The sequence below is a fragment of the Symphalangus syndactylus genome, chromosome 2, assembly GCF_028878055.3.
Source record: "Symphalangus syndactylus isolate Jambi chromosome 2, NHGRI_mSymSyn1-v2.1_pri, whole genome shotgun sequence".
NCBI classification, from domain to species: Eukaryota; Metazoa; Chordata; class Mammalia; order Primates; family Hylobatidae; genus Symphalangus; species Symphalangus syndactylus.
This window is the reverse complement of record NC_072424.2, coordinates 144,306,201-144,326,141: the sequence shown is the minus strand read 5'-3', so window position 1 is coordinate 144,326,141 and position 19,941 is coordinate 144,306,201. Positions and strand designations below refer to the sequence as shown.

Here is a 19,941-nt window from a genome sequence, read left to right as displayed (position 1 = left end):
CCAGCCGAGTGACCGAAACAACAGAAAATGATTGCCTCCCAGTTCTGAAGGCCCAAAGTCTAAGGTCAAGGTGTCAGCCTCTGAAGGTGTCCGGAAGGGGTCTGTGCAGCCTCTTTCTCAGCTTCTGGGAGGGCTCCCAGTTCCTCAGCTCGTGGCAGCAGAGCTCCAGCGTCCCAGTGCTGTTCTTCTGTGTGCATGTCTGTGTTCAAATCTCCCCATTTTATGAGATCACATAAAGCCCACTCCACTCCAGCGTGACCTCACCTTAACCAGTTACGTCTGCAGGGACCCTGCTTCCATGGAAGGTCACATTTGGAGGTAGTGGGAGTTAGGGCCTCCACATGGGAATCTGGGAGGTAGAAGGACATGGCCCAGCCCATGACAATGGGTGACATGCATTTTTGTTAAAATGTAATAAATTTGGTTTTAAGATTTTTGGAGAATTTTGTGAAACTGTGGAGGGAAAATACCAAAGCTGGTGACCATGCCACTGGACATTAGTAACTGTTGTTTTTTTTGAGACAGAGTCTTGCTGTGTCACCCAGGCTCGATAGCAGTGGCACAATGGCACAATCATGGCTCACTGCAGCCTCAAACCATCCTCCCATCTCAGCCTCCCGAGTAGTTGGGACTACAGGCATATGCCACCATGCCTGGCTATTTAAAAAAAAAATTATTCTTAGTAGAGACAGGGTCTCACTGTGTTGCCAAGGCTGGTTTCAAACTCCTGGGCTTAAGTGATCCTCCTGCCTCGGCCTCCCAAAGTGCTGAGATTACAGGTGTGAGCCACTGCATCTGGACACTGTTTTCACTTTTACTAAATCTTTCATACATTTCAAAATGTACAACATTGCAAAATGGAACAGCCCAGAATAAAACATTTGGGTCTTTTAAAAATGTCCGTCGGATTCAATGTGGAGGTCAAGCATGTCTGTCCATCAGAAAATGTGGGTTTCTTTGAGCCTTTTCTCTCAGATCACGAAACACATTTTGTTACTGTGTATTCTGTGAGTCAGGTCATGGCAGCCCTCTCTGTGGGGAAACTGAGCTACAGAAGATGGCTATTAGTAGCAGAAGCGGGACAAGGACCAGATTCCTGATTCAGCTTTTCTCTGGTTGTCAGAAATCTGTGGAATGAATAAACTCTCTCCATCCCTCCGTCCCTCCCCTTCTCCATCCATCTTTCCTTCCTAAGAGAAGAGAGACACTCTAAGATTGAAGAGGCGATGAACACAGAGGAGTGCTCTTCGTTGGAGCAAGAGAGTAATTTTCACTTGGGGCTGGGTTTCAGTGAGTTTCATGCCAGCTCATCCATCTCATTTCACAATGCATGTGACTTGGGACTCTTAAAATACTTCCTATTGCTTTTCTTTTGCAGAGTTTGGTTCATTAAGGACCCATTTCATCAAGGCTGCTTCAACAGTTCTTTCTTCTTGGAAATTGATGCTTTGGAGGTGAGTTTCTCAGAAATAGCTTTTTCAGGTGGTGTTCTGTTGAAACTGTTGTTCAGGCCGGGCAGAATGACTCAAGCCTGTAATCCCAGCACTCCGGGAGGCCAAAGCAGGCAGATTGCCTGAGTTCAAGAGTTCGAGACCAGCCTGGGCAACATGGCAAAACCCTGTCTGTACAAACACACACACACACAAATGACTGGTGTGGTGGTATGCGCCTGTGGTCCCAGCTACTTGGGAGGCTGGGGTGGATCTCTTGAGCCCCGGAAGCCGAGAATGCAGTGAGCTGAGATCGTGCCACTACACTACAGTCTGGGTGACAAAGTGACACCCTGTCTCAAAAAAAAGAAAGAAAGAAAAAGATTGTTCAAGTTTTCTTGGGATTTAGTTGAACATTTTAATTCCAACACATCTAATTTCCTTGGTTCTTTATTTGAATCTTTATCTTCTTAGGTATTTAAATATAATCATTATTTCCTTTCAGAAAAATTATTCCTTCTTATCTCTAATTGTTTACCTTTCCCAACCACAAACTTCATAAGTGGGGCTGTTTTCCTAGATCAATATCACATTTCGAAGATTTTAGTTTGTTGCATTTTATTTTGTTTTATTTTCTGGCTGTTTCCAGGTCCCCTTCCCCAATGTCCGGCACACCTGGTACTGCATCTTGGGGGGCAGCAGCCCCGGGAGTGCCTTGTATGTAAAAAGTTGATGGAAAGGAACCCATCCGGGAGGTTTCTGCTTCGGGAGGACCCCGTAGGTGTTTTACAAGGTGGCAGAGCAGGAAGTAAGTGTGGGAATTCCAGCCAGAGCCCTGGCCACATGAACTCTCATCTCGCTCCCTGGTGATCGCTTCATCTCTCCAGGCTTCTCTGCTTGCCTGTGAGATGCCCAAATAATGTGCAGTCTGTTGATTAGTGTAATATTTGCATAGTTAAAAAAAACCATGCTAAATCATGAACCACATTTTCAGCAATTCCTAAGATACCCCTTAAAATGAGCTCCTTTTTGCTAGGGACTCTGGCAGGCTGTTCACCCATGGCCTCCCAGAGCTGGGCTTCCCTCAGGTTTCCTAGGAGGCACTGCCAATCACAAGAGAGCCCGTCCGAAGGTCTTTTCCTCCCTCATATAAAGGACCTCTATTTCCTTCTTACACATCAGAGCCCTTGTGGAAACTTCCAGAAGCTGGAGTCTTTGTAAATACACAGTAAAGAATCTGAGTTCCTTTTTTTCCCCTTGCCTTCAGGAGTCCACATTTTTACCATCAGATTAAAGATGCTTGACATCTCTTCAGCACTGTCTTTTATGAGTGACTCTCCTAGGTTTTTTACAGAAAAACCAAAAACCAAAAACCATTTCTTTCTTTTTTTTTTGAGACAGAGTCTCATGCTGTTGCCCAGGCTGGAGTGCAGTGGTGTGATCTCTGCTCACTGCAACTTCCACCCCCTGGGTTGAAGCAATTCCCCTGCCTCAGCCTCCCTAGTAGCTGGGGTTACAGGCATGCGATACCACGCCCGGCTAAGTTTTGTATTTTTAGCAGAGACGGGGTTTCACTGTGTTGGCCAGGCTGGTCTCGAACTCCCACTTCAGGTGATCCGCCCACCTTGGCCTCCCAAAGTGCTGGGATTACAGGCATGAGCCACCACCCTGGCCTTGCCTGTTTTTAATCTGTGACCTTTTACAGCATGTACAAAATCACCTTATGATTGTTAACACAAGAAAACCTTCACTCTGCTCTGTCAATCACAGAATCTCCAATTTGAAAATGAACAATATTGCTGTTTTTAAAATTCTGAATGCAATTGATTTTACAGGTCCTTCTGGCCTAACTTTGTAGAAAGATAAAGTGACTATCATAAATCAACACCAAGTGCGGAACCCTCTGTTAACTTTGGACTTGACTTTGCTGTGAGATACAAAGTATCTGGGATTTGGGCTTTTCTTTTTTTCCAGTGAATTGAATTTCTTAGTGATTGTGTAAAGACGAAAAAGAAAAAGGGATTGATAATTTTGGAGAACATTAAGCCATTTTTAAAAAGATATTTCTCTCAAAGATAAAGGAATTTGCTATAGAAATGAATACACTTACTCCCAAAGCAGCATTAAATTGTGTTAACTTTAACACCCTTTCCTAAAAGAGGGAACCAAAATGCTTCTGGATTAGCACTTGGATGATTGGAGAAATGAATATGTCTTTCACCCGCACGCATCTTTCATTATCCAGGAAAGAAGGGAGTAAGGAGGGAGGCAAGAGAGATCCCCCCACTCCACCCCGAAAAAAAGGGAAACGGAGGGGAATTTTCCCCCAGCTTCCTTTCCAAGGTGCCGTGACCCAGGAGGCCTTGCTCTCCTGCGGGCGCCTGGCTGTGTCTTCGGGGGTTCCTTCTCTGAGCCTCAGGACTCTGTCACCTGTGAAATAGGACGGGGTGGAGACCTGAAGGAGCTGAGGGGCAGGATACACGTTGTTTGAATTAATGCTTCTGTCCCTCAGGCCCTGCCACTGGGAGCCCCAGCGGCCCACGTGCCTTTCATCCTGGCCGGCAGAGGCCTGAGTGCTGTTCTGGGCAGCTCTGGGCAGGGCTGGGTAGGGCCCAGCGGACCCCACGGGCCGCCCCCCGCCTCTCCCCAGCTATTTGTCTGTCGTCCCTCTTCGTCCCTCTTCTCCTGAGGTGCTGCCCCAGCGCTCGGGGGAGGCAGCCGCGGGCAGCTCAGTCAGCAGAGCTTCCAGAGGTGCCCGAGTCTCCTGAACGCTCGGCAGGAAAGCAGCTGTGCTGCGTGGGGCCCTCTCCTCGTCCCCGTGCCTCCGTCCCTCCGTCCCTGTTCCTGTCCCGCCCGTCCTGGTTCTGCGGCGGGAGGCGGCGGTGTGGGTCTCCGGGGAGGGGCAGCAGGCTGGGGAGGTGGGGAAGGGTGTGCGCGTGCTGGGGGTGGGGGGGAAAGACCTGCCGCACCGCCCCCTCCCCGCTCCCCCAGCCCTTGGTTGCTATGCAGTTTCTATGGCAGCAGCATCCTCAGACTCAACTTTCACCCTCATTGAGAGCCAATTAAGGTAAAATAGTGAGGGGAGGAGGGAAGAGCGTGGCCAGGGAAGGGAGGGGGGAGAGGCAGGAAATCCAATTCGAAGCTGCAAGTGCAGCGTTTACTCTGCCAAAGTCGCAGTACAGATTCTGAAGCCGCAGCGCCGTCCCCTCCTTTCCTCGCCCCAGCCTGAGCGGGAAGCGGCAGCAGCTCCCCAGAGCCCTGGCTTGGCCGGGAGGGGACGGCACCCGAGCAGCCATATTGCAGCCCCCCGGGTCCCTCCTCCGGGCCGGCGCAGGCCCCGCACTCACGACCTCCTCTGGGAGCCGGATCTGTCCTCTCCATCGCCGCCACCCGCCAGCCTGTGCGTCCCTTGGCTTCTGACATCCCGTCTGGCCGTCCCCCTGTGCCGGTCCGAGCCTCTGTTTATTTCCTTTCTTACTATCAATACTTGACCAGCAGAAAAGGAAAGTTTAAAAATGCCGATCGCACAGTTGCTGGAACTATGGAAAAAGATCGAGGTGGAGCCTATGGAAATAGAGGTGAGTGCAGGAGGGAACGCGCTTTTCACAGCATCCGCAGGAATCCGAACTCTGCAGCCAATGCATTGCTCGTTTACTATAATCAGCTCATGTTTATTAGGTGACTATGATGGGTCAGAGAGTTGGGTATCCAGTGTGTGTGGATGTATATGCTGCGTTGCGTATTCACATGGATAAACACTGTGTGTGCATACACGCACGGCATTGTGTGTGGTGTAAATACATAAATGATAATGAGTACAAGAAACAAATTGTTGCCCTTAAGGAAACTTCAGGATGCTTCTTAAAGTCTGTGTAAGTCTTAAAGTATTCCCGTTTCCAAACTAATCTGCATCAGTTTGATTTTCCTTCAACAAGTGGCTTTAAATTAGAAGCCTTCCATTTGCTACAGTGAAAGATGAAACCAGAAGGCAAAAATCAATGATGAATCAAGGAACAGAGAGCATAAAGATAATGTGATCTTAAACGAAAAAAGATAATGCAACCTTAAAAGGCTGAATGGTCAGATAAAGAGGTGTGATTAAAGGTAAACAGAAAAGATAATGAAATCAAAGTGTTCCTTGCCCATCCCAGGGCTGGTGGGTGTGCAGGAATCACTGCTGAGAGTTTTTCACTCCACGCTTCCCTGGGGACATGCAAACCTCTGCTCCACGGAATCTGATTTGCTCCATTTGAATTGGAGATGGTCAACATACATTTTCCTAGAAGAGAAAGTTCCCCAAATTTATTAACATCTACTAAATTATTAGATATACCTGCTCTGTGTTTATAGCAACTCAAATGGCATTTAAACGTGGCTCATTTTTAATCACTCACCAAACCTTCTCAAAGTCCAATTTAATTTTTGCTAATCTCCTACTCCCATCACTGTACTTATAAATTCAATGCTATTTTAAATTGTATTTATTTTTATATGTATGTCTTGAGATAGTCACGTAACATACCTTTGAACTGAATGAGAGATTCTGTTTTAGAAGAGAATTTACTGAATGCTTCATATTGAATAGTTTCCTTGGAAAGCCAAACTAAATAATGCTTGACATATGTATTGATGTTTAACAGAGATTGTTGGGCATAGCACAGACATCGAAGTCCATTTGTTTTAGATGGAACAGCCCAGATACTGCTGCTCATGGAAAGAACCTGGGGTGGGAGAAGGATGACACCAGGGCTCCTTACTGTTACTGATTCTTCTGTTTGTACACGGGGTTGTTCTTGGTGTTGAGGACAATGCCTTCGAAAGATCCATTCCCTTACTGCGGTGGCCATTTCAAGTCTACTTTTTTTGAGAGAGACAGATTCAATTTTTCTAAATATTGAATTAGTGAACGAGCAAGTGATTAGCTAGAAGTTCTTTTCTCATTTACTAGTGCTTCCTATAGCCCTGCTGGTCATCATCAGCACATTTGCTTGTGCTGAAGCTGTAAGGTGCTCAGCCCTCATGAATGAAGGGCTCGTTCAGAGGGAGGATTCCGCCCTGGGCTCAGAAAGGATGGGAGAGAGGGGGCCAGGGGCTCTACAATTCCGGGTGGGACCCTGGTCTTCACATTATTTCCAGTGACCAAAGCCATGAGGAGCAGCTTGTGTTTCACATATTTCTCAAATTGCTCATAAATGGATCAGCAATGAATAGATTCACATGATTTGAAAACTATGCCATGAGCCTAGAAAGCACTTGCAAGTGGCAAGAATTTGGAGCTGAGTTGACTGATAACCTGCCCTGCCTTGCCAGCCCCAGGAGAGGGCAGATGGTAAAGGTTTTGAGGAAAATTGGATACATTAAATAGCCCTTGAAGCAAAATAAATTTTTTTCAGGCTTCTTAGCTCAATTTTTTCAGGAGAGCACAGCTGGTGGAGGATGGACAGTGTTAAATTCCTATTTACTTGGAACCCAGAAAACCAGAGTTCTTTCTATAGAAAAATAGAAGCTTAAATATTAACCCTGAGGTACTTCCAGTTTATGAGGAAATTTCCAAATCCACAAAATCCTCTGTGTTTTGAAATTCACAGTCTGAATTTACTCTCTAGTTTTGTCCATGTTTTATGTTGTATGGTATTAAAATAACTCACGTATCAAGAAATGTGGCAGAGCTACATGGAGCATATCTGGCCTCTGAACTCCAAATTAAATGCCCGAAAACCCTTGCAGGAGGAGCCTGCATGCTTTTCTCATCAGAAAATCTGCTAAGAGATTTTAGTGCTTATGTTTTAGTGATTTAGTTTAGATTTTAGTGCTTTAGTTCCTTGCTGTTACGCAAATGTGACACAACTGATGATCGGATTTCCAGGGACTAGAATCAGCATTCCTGGATTCATGTTTTGCTCTAACCACCTTTTCGAGTTGCTATCCTTTCTGGCCTGTTTTCTCATCTGTAGTCTGAGAGAACTGAACTGAATTGGGTCTGAGGTCCATTGTACTAGAGAACACTGCATACAGTTTATAAAAATTGTAGACCAGGGGAGATTCATCTGACTGTCCAGGGAAAGTCTTTGCAGTTCTCTGCATTGTTCTGAGATATTTCAGATATATAATTAACCCATAAATGGGTGGGTTGACAAGGAAACGTGCTAATTAAGAGCTAGAACCTCCAGAAAACCCTGGCAGAATCTAGCATGAAAAAGAAACATGTAGTATTTCATGAGTTATGTTCGGGCAAGTTGAAGGCAAGTCTCAAATACAGGACTTTTCAATCATTGCTTTCAGTGGGGTTACAGCAGCCAAGGGCATGCTTCGGGGGCAAGATAAGAAAATGGGAGGAATGATGAGTAAGACAAATCCATAAGCCAGCCCACAAGGTATGGCTGACCCATTTTATTTGTGATCTCTTGGAGGAATAAGCATGATTTTTCTCTCTGGGATGTCATAATCCATTAGAGAAAGAGAAAGCTCCGTTTTAAAACAATGCAGATCAAACATGATTCCCTGAAGATTCATAGTCAAGCCTGGATAGAGATGATTATCTCCTGGCTACTAGGTGAGAAGATGAAACTAGAAATAGTAATAATGACAGCAGTTCGCTTTGCGTGTCTACTGCATGGCAGCCAGTGCTGATGGCTGGCTGGTGTTCTTCCATGGAGCTCTCCCCACATCTCTAGGCAGAAGCACTGCCATGTCTCCGAGGCCCAGGTTAAGCGGGTGGCCCCAAGTTGTTAAGCAGAAACCAAAGACTCAGACCCAGATGGTTCCACTTAAACCTTGTGCCAACCACAGAAACACTTGCTTTATGTTTTATGGGCTGGGCCTCATTTCTCTGCTAGAATCCATTCTTCCAGCACTCACTCGGGACTGTGATTTGGTTCCATTCTCATGGGAGTGGTCACACATGCCTTCACTGTTGCTCTGTGCTTCCACGTCAGCTCCTTTCGTATTTTAGCTTCATGAAAATCCACGCCTTCTCCACTGGCAAGAATCACTTTGTCCTCCTTTAGATTGTGCCGTAAGTCACACTCACTTCATTGATTTAGTCGTTTGAGTTAATGTTTAGTCTGAACACTCCTTGCCTTACTTACCACCTGTTGTATAAAGGATCCATCTCGGGCATGAAGCATCACACAGTTGCACATAAATTCGGGTGGGAAGGGATGGTGATATGGTTTCCATGTCCTACAGAAACCATGCGGGATATTTAGTTGCACTTTTTCATATTAGTAACCTGTATGAGGCCAGCTACAAACACGTGGCGATGCTAACCATCTTAACATCTATCTTTGTTATCAGACCACAGAGGAGGATCTCAACCTGGATGCGGAGCCCGCCACAGAAGACACTGCGGAAGAAGTAACTATACATGTTTTATTGTAGTCTGCTTTGTTTGGGGAGATTGGGCCCAGAAGGTGGTGAAGGGGGAAATGGAAGTTTGAAATTAAATATCTGTGAGCAACTATTTTAGTGACCTATGTGTCTCTATACATATACATGCACGAACGTGTATATATGCACATGTGCATATCATGTGCTTATTATATTCGGTAATCTCCCTCAAAAGGAATAGTTGGAGCATAGGAAGGAAGGCTGTCAATCAAGGTAAAGTTCACGGTCTCCGGGCGTGGTGCTTGCGAGGGGCATGGTGCATTAGTACCAGTCAAGGAAGCATGGGAGTAACCAGCTGGCATGGAAGCCTGGTGTGGGGCTCCCTGTACTGGAAGTCATGTGACACAGCTGCTTAAAATGTCTGATGAGGTGCTCAGCAGAGCTGGGGAGAAAAGCGGATTCCATCTGTGGGGAGTTGCCTTTCCAGTGGGCGGAGAGGAGTCCCAGGGCCTGTAGGGGTTGACTGGGAAAGAAGGAAAGAGAGACAGGCTATCAGCCCGAGGTGGACATCAAATGGAAGAGAAGAAAGAGCTCTCGCTGCTGCAGGCTGTGCATTTCTTCATTTTCATGCCGTGCAGGAGCATGGGCCTGATCCCGGCAACAGAAAACAGACTTAGACTTGAATAAAGTGAAAGTACCTCAGCAACACTGGGGTTCTAAGGGGAGATTTTGGTAAAGATAAGTATATCCATCAGGGAGACACTGGACAGGAAAGAGCTAAATTCGAAAGCTGAGTTGAGGCTGTAGTCAAGGCATTGTAGTTACGCAGCCACACTTCCACCACTGGTGAAGGAAACGCTCTCAGAGGCAGCTGGAGCCATGGGCCATTGACTTGGCCATTAAGAAGACTGAGTCGCTCAGCCACATGCCACCTGGAGCCAGAAAAGTTAGAAAATTTGCAACTCTGTTGACTTTTAAAATAGCTGGCAGATATTGCAGACTGGAAGGGCTGGATCGATGAACATTACTGGTTTTAGAAAATGATCTGCTCAGATGCTGAACGCTACGTTTCACTACCATCTAAACCTATGCACACCAATGCAACATTTAAGCCAAGTGTCGCTGGATCTTATGATCCGATGACATAGCCCACTGGTTAAATAAAGAAAAATGGCATTCAGCTGCCTTATGTTTATCCAGCTGCCTTTCGGTTCTGTGCATTTTCGCTAATCTGGCAGTCTAGAGTCTGGCTCTCTTCTAGCTGCGCAGTGATCCAGCTGCGTTCTTGAACACTATGCTTGGCCTGGCCTTGTACTTTTGCATCCTCTGGAAGAGTAGATGGCGCTGCTTTTGCCAGTTCCACGAAGATCAAGGGGTAGGCAGACATGAGGCAGTGACTCTCCTGAAAATATGATGCTCAATCTGATACTTGCAAAGTGGTAGGGGTGGGAAAGGAAGATGTACCTTCCCTGCAAATTCATAAGGCCAGCAAATTCATAAGGCCAATGGTCTCAGAGAAATGACTGGCTGTCATTTTTCAGAATACTTTTCTAGGCTTTTGTAGGAACTCTGATTTCCAGGGAACTTTCAGTGTGTTTACTGCAGGCAGACTAATGTGATGACTTAGTAGTTGGCTTCAGGAGCCTGACGACAAGGCCCTGAGCCAGGATGGGTGCAGCAGACTCTTCATTCTGCTAGGTTCAGTTGGAGCAACAAGATTCCATAACACCATGTCCTGCTGCATTCAGGCTGCCACAGCAGAATGCCACACTGGGAGGCTTCTACACAACAGAAAGATACTGCTCACAGTTCTGGATGCTGGGAAGTCCACAATTAAGGCATGGCAGGTTTGATGGCTGGTGGAGGCACACTTTCTGGTTCATGGCCAGCCTTCTTTACCCTTGTCCTCACATGGTGGAAGGGGCAAGGGAGCTCTCTGGGGTCTGTTTGATAACGACACTAACCCCATTCATGAGAACTCCACCCTGAAGACCTAATCACCTCCCAAAGTTGTCACCTCCTAATACCATCACCTTTATTGCTAGGATTTTAACATACGAGTTTTGGAGAAATACAAACATTTAGACCATAGCACATGATATGCCCCAAAGTGCATATATACAACTAACAGAAAATCCTTTAATTCATTAACAATATTTATTCTTTAAGAGCTCCTAGTCTCAAGTTGTCGCATCCTCTACATTTTTTATGGAAATTTAGACGTGAATCTATCATAGAATGTAATGAAACTAACCAACCTCTTTAAAAGTTGTTTTTGATAATGGAATATGAGATGGAGGAAATTATTACTGTTTCCTGATGCTTACTGTATCTGGATAATAGAAAACCAGTATATATTTGCATCTTAGTAAATTAAGGAATAGAGTTCCAAACAGATTTTAGGAGTATTTTGCAGAACTATAATCTTGATATTTAGGTACATTTGCAGTATTTGTGGGAAGAATGAGAAAATACTGGAGAAAATTACTTGTTTACTTGATGTTTCTGACAGATGATGCTGAAAACCCAACATGGAATTTTTTAGTCTAGCTGCAGATGAATGTCATTTGAATACTCTATGATGCTGTTTAACTTTTGTTAGAGACAAGCTTTCGACATCCTTCTTGGCCTCCAGAGTGGTTATTTGCAAGGTCTTCTCTAGATTAGGGATTTATGGCTCAAATAAAAGAGCCATATTCTGAACCACAACCACAAAACCCTTCTTCTTTCTTCTTTTCTTCTTTTCTTCTTCTTCTTCTTCTTCTTCTTCTTCTTCTTCTTCTTCTTCTTCTTCTTCTTCTTCTTCTTCTTCTTCTTCTTCTTCTTCTTCTTCTTCTTCTTCTTCTTCTTCTTCTTCTTCTTCTTCTTCTTCTTCTTCTTCTTCTTCTTCTTCTTCTTCTTCTTCTTCTCCTTCTCCTTCTCCTTCTCCTTCTCCTTCTTCTTCTTTTCTTCTTCTTCTCCTCCTCCTTCTTCTTCCTCCTCTTCTTCCTTCTTCCTTCCTCCTTCTTCCCCCTTCTTCTCCTTTGCCTTCTTCTCCTTCTCCTTCTTCTCTTTTTTCTTCTTTTCCTTCTTCTTCATCTTCATCTTTGTCTTCTTCTTCGTCTTTCAATAGATTTAGGGAGTATAAATGCAGTTTTGCTATGTGGATGTATTGTGTACTGGTGAATTCTGGACTTCTAGCATAGCCATTACCAGAACAGTGAGCACGGTACCGAACTTGTGATTTGTCACCCTCACCCCCACTCCCACGCTCCCACCTTTTGTAGCCCAGTGTTAACTCTTCCCCCTGTATGTTCACGTGTGTTCATTCTTTAGTCCCACTTATAAGTGAGAACATGCGGCATTTCTGAGTTACTTCACTTAGGATAATGGCCTCCAGTTCCAACCACGTTGCTGCTAAAGGCATGATTTCATTCTTTTTTATAGCCGAATAGTATTCCATGATGTATCTGTACCACATTTTCTTGATCAGATTCTTTGCTGTCAGACACTTACGTTGATTCCATGGCTATGCTATTGTGAATTGTACTGTGATAAACAGATAAGTGCAGGTGTCTTTTTTATATAATAATTTCTTTTCCTTAGGGTAGATACCCAGTAGTGGGATTATGGATCAAATGGCAGTTCTGTTTTTAGTTTTCTGAAAAATTGTCATATGTCTTTTGTAGAGATTGTGCTGATTTACATTCCCACCAACAGTGTACAAGCGCTCCCTTTCTCTGCATCCTTGCCAACTATCTGTTGTTGTTTTTTTGAAAAAAAGAGAAATTTTGTGGCAACTAAACTGATAAACGTTTCATGCCTCTTGCCAGTCTGAACATATATGATAAAAAGTCATCTTATTTAGGAAAAAAATCATTCAGGTTAGCAGCAATTTTCCCATTCATTTATTCAGCCAAGAGTATTTACTGATAATCTGTAGGCCAGGCATTATGGTTCATGGAAAAGAATAAAAGGGTGAGCGAGGCTTGCCCTGGAGGAGTGCAGGAGGCACTGTGATCACTCCAACTTGTGAGTACTTTCACTGATACGAGTTTCGTGGAGTAGGCTTCTCACATAGTTTTTGAAGTGTGGAAGGCATTTGGGATAGATCGCGTATGATGTCTAGGCATGTGATTCCTCATGTTACGGTTCTGTGCAGCTTCTGAGAAGGTGAGTTCTGGTGAAGGTCCAGTGTGAAGCTTGGGTGTAAGACAAGATGTCTGTTCTTGAGCTTGGGGGTTACTGCAATATACCTTTATTCACCATTGCTGAGGGAACGGCCTCCTCCCTCAAGAAGGCAGTAGCGATGTGGGGGAGTTTGTGTTACAAATTCACGGGATGGGTGGATTCTTGGTCTAATTTCATCTGACGCATCAGAGGCAGGCATCCTTCATATTCTGAACAACAACCACAAAACCCAGCAGATTCTGTCAGGAAATACTACTTTAAGAGATTACTTGCAGGGGCTCAGTATAGCGACATCACAGTCATGGAAGAAAAATCTAGAAGCAAAATGACTCCTGTGAGCAGGAAAGGCCCCGGCTCCCTGAGGCTCTGGGCTCTCCCCATCCTACCTCCTTCCTGCAGGCCATGTGTACTGAGGCAAAGGAGCACCGGGGATGAGAGCGCCTCCATGAGGTGACAGCTCTGTGCAGGAAACAAGCTCGTGGCTCGCCTGGGGACTGCCCTGCAGGCCTAACCAGGCGGACTTATTGAGGGTCTAGAGGCAACCTGCTGTCTTGTTGCCTGGGAACCTGATCTGGATGTTGGGCCAAGTGTACTCAAACGAACCTCGCAGCCACACTCGTGAGACTTAGGTGACCACAATGCTGAGCATTGATCTGTGTGGGATAGGGCATGGCAGCGGCTGCGCTGGACCAGCCTCCTCTGAGCTGCGTGCTGGGCGGTTGGGAGGGCTGATGCTGTGCTGATGGAGGAGGAGAGCCAGCTTCAATGGCTTTGGGCCAGGAGAGGCCCCACCTGTCCACTTCCACAGCACAGAGGCGAAGTCTGTGCAGCGCCAGGCAGCCCCAGGCTTCTGGGTCTCTGTGCCGTTTTGTCGTCTTTGTTCCCTATGTGTTCTTAGACACGTAGCTGATTTTTAGGTGAGTTTTCATTTCACAGAACAGTCTTTGAAAAATATTAGAATTTGTTGCATAAATTTAATTAGTTTTTGTTTTGTAGACACAGGGTCTCACTATATTGCCTGGGCTGGTCTCGAACCCCTGAGCTCAAATGATCCTCTCGCCTTGGCCTCCCAAAGTGCTGTGACTACAGGCGGGAGCCACCACACCTGCCCTGTTGCATGGATTTTTAAAGTGCTTACATTTCAGGGTTATGTTTATTAATAACAATAGGAGCATTTTCTTGTTAGGTCAACTTTATAAAACCAGATCCAGGTGTTATTAAAAATGTTAGTGTGATTCCACTTTATTTCCTTGTGGCTACTGGGGTACTTTCCCTTTCCTCTCAAATTTTACTCTATTTTTGATAGCAGAATAGAAAGTATCTGGGCCAGGGGGCAGGGCAGGTGGCATTTCCTGCTGTCATCATCAGTTGGCAGGACACAGCCACACGGGGATCACAGGGTTTCGGCTGCCACATGACAGTCTCTTTGAGCCAAGGAGGATGCTGAAGACAGCACCAGCTGAGAGGTCACAAAGGGACCCTCAGGCCTGGGCAGGCAGCCTCCTTACAGGGACATCCAGGGGCCCGTGGACAGCCCAGGGATGAGCTCCTGAGTGTGTCACCGTGGCCTCCTCCAATGCCCAGCTCCTGGAGTTGCCGAGCCATTGCTGCTTGGACCCCTGACGAGTCCCCTGGTGAGGAAAAAGGTCAGGAAGAGACTTGTGGCAACAGGCAGAAAGCGTGAAAGAGAGCCAGGCCGGGTGTGTTCAGCAGCTCTGCGCCAAAGCTTCAGCAGGATATGGCCCGGGACGGGCTAAACTGCCTGTGCGGCCACATTGCCTCTCATGTCTCTGCAATCCAGACAGAGTTCCATTGTTCCTCATAAAAATCAGAAAGAAAAACAATCTAAACTGGTTTGAATAGAAGTGAGACAAGGTGAATAATGAAGCCCAGGCAATAATGAAGCAATTAAGAGCAATGCAATTACTGTTTAAAAGAAATCACTAGTAGATTTGAAAGAAGATTGATAAAACAATCTTCCAGGCCCTGCTCATTACCTCCTGTGAATCTGTCTCTGTGGCGTCTCTAAAAGCTGGTGTTACATAAGTCACCATGATGGCAGTCTATTTGCATTTGTATTTCTTACTGTTTCTCTGTCCAGCAGACAAGAATCACTTTAGTCCTTGCAGAAATGCTAGAAAAGGGTAGGGTAAGCATCATGCCTTCTGGAAAGAGGGTGATGTGGCTAAGCCATGCAGGCCCATCTGTGTTTAGACCCACTGTGGGGCGGGCGAGAATAACATTGGCTTCATGGAACGTTAGCATTTATTGAGGCAGAAAAGAAGAAAAGTGTATGATTTTGTAAAGAAGATTGGGACAGCATATCATTTGATGTGTAAGTGGTAATTATTTGCAAGAATCCACAAAAGACAAGAAGTCTGGCTCTTGTCATCTGCAGACATCTCTCCTTCTGGTTATTCCTTTCTCACTGAGTGTTTGTCATTTGTCATTCCTGGGCAGATGAAGACAGTTTATAGCTCTTTTCAGTTTCTGGGATCCTCATTTTTCTGCTTCTGTAACAAAGTCAGCCTTTGCACATTTCCCAGAGTGCTTTCTTTCCGAGAAGAAGAGGATTACTCAGTGCGAATGGGAACATTCTCTAAAATCGTGGGCACCGGCTGGAGACCGTGTCCCGTGGTCTGAGAGCACCAAATCGGGAGCCTGGAGCGGAGCACTCGCCGCTGCCTCCTCACGCATGGCTCCAGGGAGTGCGCACCAGCAAATGGCCCGTGGGGGCTTCCTTGTAGCCTCTGGCGCAGAGCAGTAACCACCTCTGCTGCCTGGTGATTTTATGGCGGTGGGGAGGTCTCATAAAGAAAACGCCGGTTCTCCAGAAAAAAAATTGTGCTCATCCGATCACAGCCAAGAATCACTTCTGCGTTGAGGTCATTGCTAAATCATGAAGCAAAAGACCCAGTGAAAGCTCCGTTTTCTCTGTGTCCAGTGTGCGGAGCAGCAGGTTGGAGAAGGCGATGAGATCCAGTTTGGGCGTCTGTAAGGCCTCCCAGGTTTGAGTCCCTGAGGACTGGTGGCATGGCTCTCCTCCTGCCTGCAGAGGACCGTCTGTGAAATAACCCGACTTGATGTGCGCCTGTTTTCCACGCCTCGCACCCTCCCTCAGCCCTGGGAAGTGGGCAGGAGGTCTATTAGTTTTCCCCCATTTTTCAGGTGGTGAAATCGAGGCATCACAGGTGATGTAATTTGCTAAGTATAGCAGAGAACTAATGAGTGCAGGAATTTAAAACAAAGGCTTTTTCTACAGACTTATTTTCTCCTCCCAGAATCCTTGATTTCCCCCTGTGTACCCAACAATGGGGGCAGATTTTTTATTTTTGGCTAATGCACTCAGGTCATGGGTCAAACCTGGTGGCTCAGTCCCTTCCTTCTGTTCAGGCCTCATCTCGGTGCTACAGGCATCTCTGGTCACACAGAGGGTGCTGGCCACGTTGTCTGTCCCTCCATGTCCCTGTCATCTCCCTCCTCACCCACATGTGAGGGAGCCCACCTCCCACAGATGCATCCCCCATGAGACCTCAGAAGCAGCCTAGCTTCCCACTGAGACGCCATCCCAGGAGCAGAGCTTTCCTGAGGAGGCCGCAGGGGGTCTGATCCGTGACCCTGGCCAAGGCTGCGTGGAACTCACAGGACCTGCATTGCCACACTGAGACCCTTTCTTCTCTCTTTCCAAAATCTCTCTCCTCTCTTCACACTGGAGAAAGACCAACATTATTTCTTTATGTGTGCATAAAATTCTGGGGGGTTTTAGATGGAGCTGTTTTTAAAAATTATACCTCCCTATTCACTGCTGTCTGGTCATAGGTGGGATATATTATTGATTTACAAGAATTACAAAAGCTCCTTATATTTTATTAATCCTAAATGGATAATTTAGATAATTATGGTAAGATTTATATACATATATAGGTTTTTTTTTTTTATTGAGTGGATTTTCTCCCATGGATAATGCTGTGTGTGTGTCAGTAAGATACAAGGTGTCAGTTAGAAAATTGTATAGCTTGTTATCCTTCAGATATTTTGAAGTAATAAAATGGGGAAAAAAAGATCCTTGCACCCTTGTAACGTACATGCAGCTGAGAGCTGGGTGTGGAGACAGACTTTGCAATTTATGTGAGTCATAAAATTCTCCAGGGAATCATGAAGACATATTTTTCCAGGATGTAGAACCCAAACATCCCACTTGCCAAAGCACATTGAGTGGCCACCACGGAGGAAACGCCTCCGCTCCACGTCCCTGGTGGAGGCCCCGTGGGCACAGCAGAGCCAGGCGTGAGTGCCCCTGGTCCCTGAACCCACGGAGGCCCCGTGGGCACAGCAGAGCCAGGTGTGAGTGCCCCTGGTCCCTGAACCCATGGAGGCCCCGTGGGCACAGCAGCCAGGCGTGAGTGCCCCTGGTCCCTGAACCCGGAGTCTCACACTTCTCTGGCGGAGGCCCCATGGGCACAGCAGAGCCAGGCGTGAGTGCCCCTCATTCCTGAACCCGGTGTCTCACTTCTGTCTTATGTAGAACAGATGGAGCAAACCCTATAAAACCATTTCCAAAGAAAGCGAAGGTGAGAATTCAGTCAGCTTGAGGAAACGGCTGTGAACACATGCTGGGTGTCAGTCTCAGGCCACATACTGCGCCAGGCACGTGGGACTGAGTATGCACAGGACGCAGCTCCTGTGTTGGGAAAGCTCATTCTACGTGAGGATTTAGCCACATAAATGCCTATCTCCAAGTTAATAGGGTATGCATAGCAACATCCTTCTTGAAATGATGAACAGTCTCATGGATATCCATGGGCGGGGGTGGCCTGGAGCTCCTCCACTGTCAGCTACACACGTGGTGGCTCAAGCTGATATGCCCCCGCCTCACCCTCCCTTCTCCTTTTATTCTTCGGGCACAGTTTGGGGAGTGATAACTGTGTGTCTGGCCCTGTGCTGGGCACCAGGATTCCATGAAAAAGAAGACAGCACGGACCTTATATTTTAGCATCCTCGCAAATAAACAACTAACTCAACAAGATGGTTTCACATGGGGGTAAGTACTGTTCTGGGTGGGCCATACCAGCAGAGGCATGGGGCATGGTTACTGTAGATGTCTCTACCCACACCATGTTTAGGCCATGACCTGACTGATGAGAAGAAACCAAACAGCAAGACCGGGAGTGGATTGTCCCTGACAGACAGACAGACAGACCCTGGCATGGCCGGACCAAGGAAGCCTGAGCTGGGCTTGGCTTCAGGAACCATGTGCAGGCCTGGGGCTGCCCAGGCTGGCCTGAGATACACATGGAGAGGAGAGTGTGGTGTCAGGATTCGAGGCCATGGCAAGGTCTTGGATTGTATTCTTTTTTCCTGGAAGCCTTTTGGGACTTCTAAACAGGACACTGATGGGACCCCATATATATATATATATATATATATATTTTAAATTAGTTTTTTAAAAATTTATTTTTTATTTCAATAGGATTTTGAGGAGTGGGTGGTATTTGGTTGCATGAACAAGTTCTTTAGTGGTGATTTCTGAGACTTTGGTGCACCTATCACCCAAGCAGTGTACACTGTACCCAGTGTGTAGTCTTTTATCCCTCACCCCCCCAACCCCTTCCCATGAGTTCCCCAAATCCATTGAATCCTTCTTATGCCTTCGTGTTCTCATAACTTAGCTCCCAATTATGAGTGAGAACATACGATGTTTGGTTTTCCATTCTTGAGTTACTTCACTAAGAATAATGGTCTCCATTTCCATCCAGGTTGCCGTGAATGCTGTTACTTCATTCTTTTTTATGGCTGAGTAGTATCCCATGGTATATATACCACAGTTGCTTTATCCACTAATTGATTGATGGGCATTTGGGGTGGTTCCATATTTTTGCATTTGCAAATTATGCTGCTATAAACATGCATGTGCAAGTATTTTTTGGTATAATGACTTTTCCTCTGGGTAGGTACCCAGTAGTGGGACTGCTGGATCAAATGGTAGATCTACTTTTAGTTCTTAAAGGAATTTCCACACTGTTTTCCATAGTGGTTTTACTAGTTTACATTTCCACCAACAGTGTAAAAGTGTTCCCTTTTCACTGCATCCATGCTAACATCTATTATTTTTTGATTTTTTTTAATTATGAGCATTATTGCAGGAGTGAGATGATATTGCATTGTGGTTTTGATATGCATTTCCCTGATAGTAAGTGACGTTGAGCATTTTTCCATATGCTTTTTGGCCATTTGAGAATTATCTATACATGTTCTTAGCCCACTTTGATGGATTGTTTATTTTTTATTTCTGATTTGTTGGAGTTCCTTGCAGATCCTGAATATTAGTCCTTTGTTGGATGTATAGATTGTGAAGATTTTCTTCCACCCTGTGGGTTGTCTGTTAACTCTGCTGATTATTTCTTTTGCTGTGCAGAAGCTTTTTAATTTAATTAAGTCCCATCTACTTATCTTTGTTTTTGTTGTATTTCCTTTTAGGTTCTTGGTCATGAACTCTTTGTCTAAGCTAATGTCTAGAAGGGTTTTTCCAATGTTATCTTCTAGAATTTTTGTTGTTTCAGGTTCTTAGATTTAAGTCTTTGATCCATCTTGAATAAATTTTTGTATAAGGTGAGAGATGAAGAATGATTTTCATTCTTCTACATGTGGGTAGGCAGTTATCCCAGTATCATATGTTGAATAGGGTGTCCTTTCCCTACTTTATGTTTTTGTTTGCTTTGTTGAAGATCAGTTGGCTGTAAATATTTGGCTTTATTTCTGGATTCTCTATTCTCTTCCATTTGTTTATGTGCCTATTTTTATTCAAGTATCATGCTGTTTTGGTTACTATGACATTACAGTATAGTTTGAAGTCAGGTAATATGATGCCTCCAAATTTGTTCTTTTTGCTTCGTCTTGCTTTGGCTATGTGGGCTCTTTTTTGGTTCCATATGAATTTTAGAATTGTTTTTTCTAGTTCTGTGAAAAATGATCGTGGTATTTTTATGGGAATTGCATTGAATTTGTAGATTGC

The 19,941-nt window shown here is 45.4% G+C and overlaps 1 protein-coding gene across 6 annotated transcripts in view; it reads left to right on the top strand.

Annotated features, from left to right (window-relative positions):
• Window positions 1-1,383: 1,383 nt before the first annotated feature.
• RPS6KA2 (ribosomal protein S6 kinase A2) overlaps window positions 1,384-19,941 on the top strand; it is a 451,644-nt gene continuing 433,086 nt past the window's right edge. For 2 of the 6 annotated variants that reach the window (XM_055269521.2, XM_055269511.2), the window contains exons 1-2: window positions 4,560-5,008; window positions 8,727-8,786. In XM_055269521.2, coding sequence (XP_055125496.2) covers window positions 4,946-5,008; window positions 8,727-8,786 — 123 coding nt within the window. In that variant the 5' untranslated portion in view covers window positions 4,560-4,945. Of the gene's footprint in view, window positions 1,455-3,689; window positions 4,498-4,557; window positions 5,009-8,726; window positions 8,787-19,941 lie in introns of those variants that run through there. The other 4 variants (XM_055269515.2, XM_063623636.1, XM_063623635.1 and 1 more) reach the window with 4 other exon arrangements.